Source organism: Teleopsis dalmanni, chromosome 1 (genome assembly GCF_002237135.1).
Source record: "Teleopsis dalmanni isolate 2A chromosome 1, ASM223713v2, whole genome shotgun sequence".
Classification (NCBI taxonomy): domain Eukaryota; kingdom Metazoa; phylum Arthropoda; class Insecta; order Diptera; family Diopsidae; genus Teleopsis; species Teleopsis dalmanni.
In genome coordinates this window covers 217,070,049-217,082,349 of record NC_051846.1, presented here as the reverse complement: position 1 = coordinate 217,082,349, position 12,301 = coordinate 217,070,049, and the positions used below count along the sequence as shown (strand labels likewise).

The window sequence follows — 12,301 nt, the reverse complement described above, 5'->3', positions numbered from 1 at the left end:
GAAAAGCAATTCATTATTTTATATCAAAAACCTGCAGGTCGATTCCACTAATCGCTATCGCTAAAACTCCATCGCTAAAATTCTTTATGTGCATTTTAGCGACTTTTACGATTCTGCTAACTCGTTACGCTTAATTTCTATTCGCTATTTCTCTCAACTTTCAAAAACAGCTGATTTTTCCGGTTAAATCTCTAAATCTCCAAATTTCGTATTCTACTAAAATGGCAATCGCTAAATTCCGTTAAAAACGACTAAACTTTCTTCTAATTTGATTGGCGGTTAATTTTTACTGTCGCTAAAAGTGAAAATATTTTATTTTAAACAAATTGAGCAATTATTTTGTACGTATTTAGTATAATATTCATATTTATTTATTAATTAATTTATTGTGACAGAAATAAACTTGCATTTAAAGTTAAAATGTAAAAAAATAATTATTAATATTACAAAAATTTTATGGCAGTAATATAGGGAGAGTGTGTTTCGTATTCATCAAATATAAACAAATGTATTTTATTTTTCATATTTAATTTTTAAAATTACGCCAAAAATAAACAAATTGCAAATGAAATGCAAGTGTTTCAGGTTTATACCTGAATTTAAAATTCTTTCGCTGCTAAGGTAACGAAATCTTCTTTTTAATAATCCGAAACAACGCTCAATGCAATTTTTCGCCTTTTGATGTTGCACATTATAATTATTATGTGCCGTCGACAAATTATTTCCTCAAGCAGGTGTCATCAAAAACGGCAAGAGGAGATAACCGCTATCTCCTAAAAATACAAAAACAGAATTAGTTTCTCAAAAAATTTAATCCACAATCAAGTTTTACCTATTAACCGGAAATTTCGATCCCCATTTTCGTAGTTTCGAATAAGAAGCACTCTTAAGGCGCTGGCTATCCCTATGGATGCGTCATGTGCAGTGCCGCCGAAGCGAGCATTACAATCTAATATTTTTAGATTATAATCGCACACCTAAGATTAATGCTTATTATTATAGTATGTAAGTAAATTAAATTTGAATCATACCACTTGAACATTTAGCGAATATCCTCCTTTTCTGCAGACATATACATGCTCAATATCTGAGTTAGGGGTTTTAATTTTTATATGAGTACAATCAATTGCACCAATTACCCCCTGGAAACCGAAACTCTTCATAAAATCTGCAAATAATTGTCAATTAACTACATTGTATTTTAACACAAGATTTCGAAGATTTACTTTTCTTTTATAGCGCATAATTCGTAAAATGTTCTGGGCCATTTTATGTATTTTACTACAAAATGAAGATTCATTATATTGGCAATCTCCTTAACGCATCTACTTACAACAGCCTGAAACACATTTAATAAAAAGCTTTTGCCCACAGAACGCTGATAACATCCTATAAATTAAAACAATGAATTCACTTTTTTTGTAATTATTAAACATCAATTTACCTTGAGCAAAAAAGCGCAAACCAACAAGTACACGTATTTCCCTCGAAATTCCATCTGATCGACTTCTTGGTACAATATATGGAGTTATTTCGGAAATAAAAATCTTACATAAATATTTCGAAAGACAAAATATTTCAATAAAACGCGCATCAGATATAGTCAAGGGGTCTGTAAAATTTTGCAAACATTTTCTTTTGCAACGTAAATGATTCCGTGAATCTCTCATATCACCAGAAAAAAAATCTCTTATTAAATAGTCCATTATCTAACTAATCCACACACCAATGTTATATTAATTTAATTTTAATTTAAATTTAACAATGGCTAAATCATTTTTTGTTGCAGTATCTGCTTGTAAATTGCAAATTTAAATCATAATTCCAACAGCCGATATTTGTTTACAATTTTTGTTTTTATTTTAACATTTCAATGCATTTCAGCATTATCCACATCGCCGGATAAATTTAGTGAAGAGATTGTGTTAGTAGAATCGCACGATCGCTTATTCTTCTAATATAAACAAATCACTTATTTAAAAGTTTTAGCGAAGAGATTGGAGTTTTAGCGATAGCGATTAGTGGAATCGGCCTGTTGCTGTTCCATATAATATTATGTTATATGTCAAACTCTAGACTATAATATCACATCGTAACATTACGTGGCAATCCTGGCATATACCAGTAGATGACAACATTACATACTTATAAATAACATCACATGACGATCCTGCCATAATAATATACAAAGTACCTAACATTACATTGGTTTGTTTACAACTCTCACTGAATACTTCACATTACTAAATTTTTTGTTTCAGTATATCGACTTCAAATCTATCTAAAAATATTTTATTCAAGTTCTAATTATATGTCAACTACGATTACCACCTTCATACAATAAAAATTATTGAAGCGAATTATGAAAAATTATAAATTTTTTAAACAATTCGTTTAACTTCAAGTTGTAAATATTTTTTTAATACTATTCAAGATGTTGGGGAAAATAAATTTTGTATGTGAATTTGTAGTAAATAATTGATAAAACTCATATTAACTACTTAAGAATATTTTTCAATCATGTATTTCACTTGCTATATAATCTAACGGCACTTTGCTGGGATAGCGAAATCTTGTGCAAACAATTATCTGGATTGTGATATTAAAAATAGATTAAAGCGATAATCGAAATTAAAGTACTAATTTTGTTGTTTAATCTCACATTTCTCATATAAAAGTTAATCTTCTATTAGGGAAGACTAATTTTTATCAACATTTATTTATTATTTATCTCCTAATTTTCTACAATCTTAGAAAAATTAGAAGAGAAATGTCAAAATCTATTTAAAACAAACATTGAAAGTTTAAAAATGCCGAAGTGAGTAAATTTTTATTAAATTTGTTTAATAATAATCTTGTATATAATTATAACTAAAATTTGTTGAATTATTACAATTTTCTTGTACAATATTGTATTTATATGCTTTGTTTATAGAAATTTATCAAACACGAAACAAAACACAACAGGAGAAATTTCAAAATTAATCTCCAATGTATAATGCAAACATGCAAGGGCGGTTTGATAAGTCAGTGACTTTTTTAATAAAACAAATTTTTTCGGCAAATAAACATTTTATTTTTCTACATAATCACCTTTTACCTCGATACATTTAGTCCCTCGTTTTTCCAATTTTCTTGTTCCCTCCAAATAATAGGTTATCTCAAAGCTCTCAAAATACGCTTTTGTTTCGGTAATGACTTCTTCATTCGACTCAAATCTCTTCTTTAGGTTTGGAAATAGAAAATAGTCGCAGGGGGCTAAATCTGGAGAATATGCTGCATGGATGCTACGCCCATAGGATAAGGATATAGTTTCGAATTAATGGTGTCGTCACACTCAGTTCGAATGATGGCTACAATATTTGTGTTGAATGGAAGCAATTAGTTAGGATCAGCAATTGATTTTATTATGAAAGTGTTGCTTATTGGTTTTGCATTTCTTAATTCTTTAACAGGCTTGATATAGTTCTTTGACGCACCGGTGTCAATTAGTAGTCTTATAATTTTCCCTGCGATAGTCCGCTCTGTGAACGGTAGCAGGAAGCTTCCCCTAAATAATGAACATGGTTTAAACTATCACTGTCGTCATCAATTTCTATCAGCGATTCTTCAGCTAGTTCCTCATATTTCCTCGTTTCTTGATTTTGAGAAATGCTTTCGTGTGACATAAAATTCATTCTCTGCATTTTTTGCCCTGTTAATCTTTCAGATTTATTTCTCCTTTTCATTTTTTGGTCCTTGTATTGACCCCCCGAAAGTAGTATTGTCGTATTTCTCTAACGTATTATAATTAGCATCATTCTCGATGAGCTTGGATCTACATCCATTTTTGCATCTTGCTGTCTTCTTTTAGAATATTGTCTTATAAAATATGGATTTTTCTTTTGATTATCAACTTGACTACTTTTGGCGTAATTGCTTACCTGTCAATATCTGCCCATATTTTTTCATTATTTTGTAGCCTTTGTTCAATTCTGTGAGCTTTATCTTCCAAACTCCTTGCGAAGTTGGTTGCAAATTTATAACGGTCATTGTTTGCCTCAACTTCTTGTGCCAGAGCTAATGCTGCGGGTAAATAGGTTAGCTGAGCCGAGAAAAGAATGTTGCTTAAGGATTTCTTTGTACCTGAAATAAATATGCGCAACGCGTCGGTTCTGCATTTTTCGTTTAAGGATGCTACCAAGGTTCCATCATAAGTCATAATTACTTTGTTGGTAAACAAAGTAAATTTTAGTTCTTCTTGTTCATAGAATTGTAGAAGACTCAGGTTACCCTGACATAGGATAGACAGCTCCTGTTCGATTAAATAAATAAGCCACTGATCAACGTATATACAGTCAAGACGTGCTATTATAGCTTTAAAGTTGAGAACGATGTTAAAGGAGGCTAAAACCATATCTACCGATCCTTCTATTTTATTTCGTATAATGTCAACTGCCTAATAATGCTTCGAACTCCCATCATGGTGTTGAAATAATTTGTAAGCAGTATGAGTCGCTTGTCGCTATGACACGTAAGTTTCTTGTTTGTCCTCAAAGTCAGGCAGAGATTTGACTATGTCAAATGATTCTTCGCATTTTGTTTCTTCATACATTTCTACGTCTGGGACCTTACTTAGGCGTTCACTCAACTCGTCTAATTATTTTTCAAAAATTTGCCTCTGTAAGGCAAGAGCATCCCTAACGGCAGCTTCAATTACAGCTTTCAACTGGACTTCGTTAATTTTTGCACTATAAACAATTTACGGCGTTCCTTTATATCTTTAAGTCTTTATTACAGAGTCTCTATTGGTAATAGGTTTTTAATAGAGAGCTTGCAAGGGAGGGCTATCTCAACAACAACAATATCGAAATAATAGCTGCGTTTCAGCAAACCTGATCCGCTCAATGATCTGGATCATCTTTGCTGAAACGATACGGATCACGTTTGAAAATAATTGGCAACGCATGAAATATGCCAGTTGGGTTTGTGCACAAAATTTTTTGATTTATGTGAATAATTTTGGCGCTAAAAAAATTGGTGAGAAAATTTTGAATACAAAAAATCTAAAAAATAGAAAATAAATAAAATCTGTTGAAATGTCTGAAGTATGAAATGTAAGTTTTTATTTAGTATTTACTTAAAAACTTAAATTTAATTCTATAGTAAATAAATGGAAATTGCAGATTTTATTAGAATTATCGAGCAAAACTGACTTCTCCATTTTCTTTTTAAACACTAGTTCAAGTTTAAGGCAGACCCCAATGCTGTGTCCAAACTTTTGCTCCCCTTGTTTGAGAAAATCTGGGAACTAGAGTCATTCCCTCTCGAATGGAAGGAGTCTATCATCGTCAAACTGCCGAAAAAAGGCGATAGAAAGAAATGCAGCAACTGGAGGGGAATTTCTTTAATACCAGCAGTTTTCCAAATTTTCAACAAAATAATATTAGAAAGAATCGCCGTAACATTAAACGAGCTTATTCATAAAACTCAAGCAGGTTTTCGCCCTGGGCACTCGTGCATCGACCAAATTAACACGATTAGAATACTTATTGAACAAGCCTCAGAATGGAATGCAACCTTGTATTTAACATTTATTGATTTTGAAAAGTATTTCGACGCGCTTAAGAGAAGTTACATATGGATGGCGTTAAACGCTAAAGGTATCCCTAATAAGATCATTAATATTCTCAAGAAGAGCTACGAAGGGGCCACGAGTAGAGTTTTACATGAAGGTACTCTTAGCGACAGCTTTAATTGCAACAGTGGAGTGCGACAGGGTTGCGCCCTCTCACCGTTACTGTTTATCACAGTCCTAGACGTCGTTTTAGAAGCTGTAGAAGAAAGCCCAATCGGCATTGGTTGGAAGCTGAATCAAAAGCTTGGTCATCTTGAATATGCAGACGATGTAGTATTGTTAACAAACAGACACACTGATATGCAAACTCTTGTAAATAACGTATGTGAGCAGTCATATAAAGTCGGCCTAAAAATTAACGCCTCAAAGACAAAAACAATGAGAACAAAAGCAAGCAATCAATCGCCCATCCTTCTGTACGATCAAATCATTGAAGACGTGCAGGAACTCGAATACCTGGGGAGTATAGTCAACAGCGAGGGTGGCACGTCAAAGGACATCGGCAGTAGAATGAAAAAGGCAAATGGCTGTTTCGCATCGCTTAACAAAATCTGGAAAGCCAACAATGTAAGCGTCGAAACTAAAACCAAAATATTCAACGCCTGCGTCAAATCGACATTATTATATGGGTGCGAAACATGGTCGCTTACGAGGGCCTCGACTCAGAAGATACAATCCTTTGTAAATAGAAGCCTGCGGCGTATTCTGAACATATGGTGGCTTGCAAGAGTCTCCAACGAAGTGCTATGGCAGCGTACCAACCAAAAGCCAATAGAGAAAGAAATTTTGAGACGCAAATATGGCTGGCTCGGCCATACACTTAGAAAACCGACAGATGCAATTGCCCACGCAGTCATGGAATGGAACCCGCAAGGAGTAAGGAGACGAGGTCGTCCCAAAACCACCTGGCGAAGAACAATGGCAGCAGAAACAAGCAAATCCTTTAACCAGTTACGTTTTACTGCCAGAAACAGAGAGGAATGGAAGAAGTTTATAAATATTATTTGTGAATAGACTAAGTTCTAGTTTTTAAATTTTTAATTTAATTTTTATAATGAAGAACATGTCTTAATAATAATAATAATAATAATAATGAAGGAAATTTACATATTTTTGTGGTATATGGCTAATATAAATACTTTTCGCGAATTTGGTATTTGTTTTGGCATATCAAAAGCTTCTGTATGGAGAATAATTGAAAGAACTAGTATTTAGCTTATATCAATTGCAAAATTTCCGTTCCACTTTTATCTTTTACATACATTCCACATTGAATCAGAAAGTGAACCAGATCAATTGCTGGTTCACCCCATTGTTTTTGTTTTGCATGTAAAATTGAACGGATCATGTTTGCTGAAACGCAGCTAATATTATTTCAAAAAATTTATTTAGTTCTAGTTGAAAAATTGAAAGGAAACTAGTTACAGCTTCTTCTGAAATATCTTAAGTGTAGAAAAATAAAACATCCTCCTGCTGTCCCGACAGTGGCTGGTCGCTCCCTGGGTTCTTCCAAATGTTATATTGTATTTTGTTTGTATTTCAGCTGCGTGCCTTTTGAGACCACCGACACTTATTATTTTCGTTTGAATTGCTTATATGTTGATTGATGTAAATATTTGTGTTTATAAATATTTCTTTATTTCATATTTATTCACAATTTTACAATCCGTTAAATTTTAATGTAAAAATACTTTTGTTTAAAAATATTTTTTAGTTTGTGTTTAATTCACTTCTCTGCTGCACATTTGCAATGTTTTTCTTTGTAACAAAAATGCAAAACTGGTAAAATTTTCGGCGAATACATATTTTCTTTCTTTGTCCACGCTTCCCACTGTACGGCAAATTTTATTTTTCACATAGCATGGCAGCCATATGCATTTTCTGTTTTTGGCTACTTCTGTTCGGATTTTGTAATAAATAAATCAATTCACTATTTCATATATAGAGTCATTTTACTTTAAAGTGACTTAATTGTTTTTGTTTTTAATTATTAATTAGGTAGTTAAATATCGCGCTTAACAAATTACACGCAATATTGGCTAAAACGGGTTTTTTCACTTCGTGAGTTTGAGCTGAATTTTGATTCAGCGTTAATTCCACTTTTTAAGTGGAGTTATTTGGGCCCCACGTTGGGCGCCAATTATTTATTTCCTTTTATTAATTATTGTTTCCAGATATAATTTATTTAACTCCTATTCTTTATTAAATATACGCTTCACACAACGCACACGTTCCGAACTGTCCGAGCGACGATCGACAACTGACTGTATCATTCGTGAGACGAGTATACGAATCTCGTGCGCATGAGTGTTTAAAGAATTTGTGTTAGTCTTCGGGTATTTTATTGTGTTAACTTGTATAATGCAAAAATTCAGATTCAGTTAATTTCACAATGTAAACGTAGTATTGTACTATTCTTTTCCATTGTGTTTTATTTAAAAACTTCCAAAATAAAATGTTGATATGTTTCTAAACAAACTGGTATCCAGGAAATTATAATCACATTACACAAAAACTCAAGTAAAGTATTATGTATTATTATTTCGATAACTGACTCGTTTGCTTCAAGATTCTTCAATATGCTTAAAAAAAGATATTTCTTTATTATTTATTAATGTTGCTTAGCCCTCATAAGCAAAAAGTTTTATGGCAGCAATTTTAATTAATCAAATAACATTAAAGTTCTTACAAAACAATTTTTACTGTTTAAAATCTATTTAAAAATTCAATATATATTACAATATACTTACAAATATAAATAATTATATTTTATTTTAATCGATGCAGAAATCTCACAGTAAATATTTTTAATGTTTTGTTTATTTTGTATGTCATATTCACATTGTGCGCAGGCCTAATTTCTCAGTGGATGGCCCACGATCGATACCAAGACGCGGTATAAAATCCCGGTTACTTCAATTTGGTTCTAGTTCTGGGTATGAATCAAAATAAATACATGTAATAATAATAGAACCAATTAAAGTAAATATTAGTATATGTTTAGGCTGTTGACAATTTTTTGTTATACATGGAGCAGTTAAATGTTACCTACTCTTTAAAAAAAATTAATTGTGTGAAATTAAAGCATTTCAAAATAATGGCAGCCTTTGACATATATCTATATTTATAAAATTGTTTAAAAACTAACCTAAATTATAGAATCTTAATAATAAATATATTTAGGATATGGTAATTCTAACGTGTAAGAAAAATATATATTAATGAAATAGTAATTTTTTAACGGAACGTTACAATTTACAACACTTTTAATCACTGAAAAATACATCTTTAGTCACTTTCATTGACTATGTTATTTAGAAATACAAAATTATATAACAAATACAAAACTACTTTACTAACAGAAAATTAACAATTCAATGTGCTTTTTGTTTAGCATTGCCAGGTGTGTTGCTTTCTTCAAATGTGACAATCGGATATTTTTACGGGTTGCCCTTTCCAGAATTGTCTGTTGTGAAAACCTTACCTGGTTTTTCTTTACGTGCGTGTGTAGGTTTTTCGTCACTTCCTTCACATCTACTTCTTTAGTAATCAAAGCAGGTTTGAGCCTTTCTGCTGAAACTGTGGTCTCCTTTCCCTGCATATCAATAACGAAAGTGTGGTCAGTTGGTCTGCTGAGTATTTTAAAAGGTCCAGTGTACGATGACTCCAACGGGCGACGAACAGAATCAATCCTAAGCAGGACGTGTGGGCAGTTGTAGAGGTTTTTCAACCCAAATGAAGCATTGTTCCAGTGATGTATTGCGGGAATCGGTAGCACTAATCGCATGTATTTGCGAAACTCCTCTATGAAAATCTGCGGGCTGGTGCATTGTTGGTCGTTCTCAAAAAACTTGTTCGGTAGTCGAATAGGGGAACCATACAACATCCCAGCAGCTAAAGTTTGCTAATCTTCCTTGAAACACGTTCGTAGGCCTAGCAGGATTGTTGGTAGTAATTCTATCCAGGATTCTGCTTCGTGACACATTAGTGCTGCTTTTAAGGAACGGTGCTAGCATTCAATCATACCATTTGCTTGTGGGTGGTATGACGTGGTGTGGACGTGTTTTGCTCCTATCATTTTTGTCAAGGCTTTGAAAAATGCTGATTCGAATTGTAGGCCCCGATCCGTTGTTATGGTTTACGGGCATCCAAATCTCGCCACCCAGTTTAACCAAAAGGCAGATACTATGGTGTTTGCAGTAATATCTTTTAAAGGTATAGCTTCAGGCCACCTTGAAAAACGATCAATCATTGTTAAACAATAGGGATACCCATTACGCATTGGCATCACAATGATGTCGATATGTACATGGTCGAAACGGTTGTCTGCCAGTATTGTGTCTGTTTTTTTTTGCTCGTTGACAGGGTAAACAATTTCGCGCCCATTCAATTATATCTGTTCGCATGGAGGGCCAGACGTATTTTTGTTTTATCTGATGCAGAGTGGATCTTCCACTGGAGTGTGACACGCCGTGAATTGATGCGAAAACTTTATGACGCAAAGATACTGGCATGTATGGTCGAATTATTTCTGTAGACACATCTCAGAACAAGAAATTGTTGTCGTTGAAAACAATTGCTTGTAGCTTCGAAGATGTTTCCCCCGTACAACAGTGTTTTTAATTCTTGATCGTTTTGTTGTTCCTCTGCAACGGTTGATAAATTGACAGCAGTTGGCGGCGATATAAATGAAATACGAGAAAGAGCATCTGTCACAACATTGTCACTCCCAGATAGGTGTACAATGGTTGTCGAAAATTGAAAAATATAATCGAGATGGCGGAGCTGCCGTGGTGACGCCTTCTCTGGTTTCTGTTTGAAAGCATATACCAGCGGTTTGTGGTCCGGTTTAATGACGAAAACTCTTGCCTCTAGAAAGTGAGTGAAAAAACTAATGGCGCTGTAGATTGATAATATTTCTCTATATATGCGCTGTAATTTTTTTCAGTTGCTGAGAGTTTTCTCAAAAAAAACCCGAGTAATTAGTGCAGCACTCGCAACGCTGTGATTATAGTTATTAAACGCATCGAGACTTTCGGGGGTGCAAGAGATTTTTCGTTTGTCATTCTTTTTAAAGTTTCGTACCAGATCACTAAGCTGTGCTAGATGTTGCGAAAAGTGTGGTATGCAACGCCGATAGTAATTCAGAACACCTAGAAAACGTCCTAGATCACTGACTGTGTCAAGTTGTTTGTAATTCACTATTGCTTCAATGCGATCCTGTGGTGGTTTAATGCCATTCTTGCTGACCGTGTAGCCCAGGAAAGGTGCCAATCCTTTCATGATTGAGCAGCCAAGCAAGAATTTGTCTATATCGTCTCAAATATTGTTTTAACGAAAAACTCGTTCCAATTGTACAAACCATACCGTTGGATTGGTTTTGTTGAAGTTCGGGACTCTCACATTGTGTTTCAGGTTTATTTCTGTGGAGTCTACTTGTGTATTTGTAGTTTGTTCCGCGTTCAACGCCATATTGTTATGTATTTGTCTGGAACGCAGTTTGCGAGTGTATTCTTGCATAAGATGCACTACTTGGTAGAGTTTTTATTTGATTTTTTAACGGAGTCACCAGTTTAGTCGTTCCAAGTTTTTTTGTTCTGATACCTGTGATGACGATGGTGCGTGTTGGATGACCCCGTTAATAGTTTTAATGAATGTTGTTTAGCACTTCTTAAACTAATGTTATTTTACACTTTTAACAAATTAGTTCTGTAAGTTTTTTACTTTGCGCGTCGGGGTCACCACATTGGTCGTCTTCATTGACTATTTCATTTAGAAATACAAGATTATACAACAAATACAAAACTACTTTACTAACAGAAAATTAACAATTCAATGTTCTTTTTGTTTAGCATTGCTAGGTGAGTTGTTTTCATCAAAAGTGACAATCGGATATTGTACCGTTGCCACACATCAAATATTCTGTTTTATTAATGGTCTGTTCCACGAGCTACTCGTAGTAAAACTCAAGTAAAACACAAGTAAAGCACAAATTGTGAGTAACACAAATAAAGTGCCAAATTTCGCTCTTTACATAGATTTTCATGAAACAGCTTTGGGTAAAGTGTGGGAGCACACCAGCGCCGTGCAAATAAACAATACAAAAATTTACATTTAAACCAAGACAGCTGATTCACACACTAACACAAATTTTACTTGAAAGAAAATGTACGAGTAAAGTCTGTGTAGCATTTTCGAATTTCGGCAGTGATTACATTCTCTAAGGAACTCTCATTTACTCGCAAATTTGCTGGTGGAACACACGTGTGTATAAGTACACAGTGTTACTCAAAGTTACTATAAGTAATTTGTGAAATAGACCTAATATGCAGAGGCGAGGCGTCGAATGGTTCAGAGTGTTCACTGAACACCTTAACATAGCTTCCTTCTTGAATTTTTTTTTATTAGGTAAATAATCTCGCTATGTAGCTACTGTAACGACCCAATTTTTGTCGTCATATAAAAATTAGGGTTACATAAGTTGCGCGACCCTAACGTATTTGTTTAAAGAAATAAAACCTAATGTGTTTTGCAAAACATGCAAAAACAATTCTTAGATGAACAAAATACACAAGTGAAGTAAACAAGTAAAGACACAACTAATATATTTTTTTACAACAAGCATGGAATGGTCACGTAGACATGCAAAAACAAATCTTTGGAAAAAAACACACAATGCGAGTA

The 12,301-nt window shown here is 33.6% G+C and overlaps 1 protein-coding gene across 2 annotated transcripts; it reads right to left on the bottom strand.

The window, feature by feature from the left end:
- Positions 1 to 553: 553 nt before the first annotated feature.
- On the bottom strand, positions 554 to 1,637 carry LOC119676890 (putative nuclease HARBI1). 2 transcript variants are annotated; one of them, XM_038088159.1, is made up of 5 exons: positions 1,445 to 1,637; positions 1,227 to 1,389; positions 1,032 to 1,168; positions 833 to 977; positions 554 to 773 (listed from the first exon to the last, which is right to left on the bottom strand). In XM_038088159.1, the coding sequence occupies exons 3-5, from the start codon at positions 1,161 to 1,163 to the stop codon at positions 727 to 729; spliced, it is 324 nt and encodes a 107-aa protein (XP_037944087.1). In that variant the 5' UTR covers positions 1,164 to 1,168; positions 1,227 to 1,389; positions 1,445 to 1,637; the 3' UTR covers positions 554 to 726. The 2 variants fall into 2 exon arrangements, with proteins under 2 accessions (XP_037944087.1, XP_037944093.1); XM_038088165.1 differs by lacking the exons at positions 1,227 to 1,389; positions 1,445 to 1,637 and having other exon boundaries at positions 1,032 to 1,206.
- Positions 1,638 to 12,301: the final 10,664 nt, after the last annotated feature.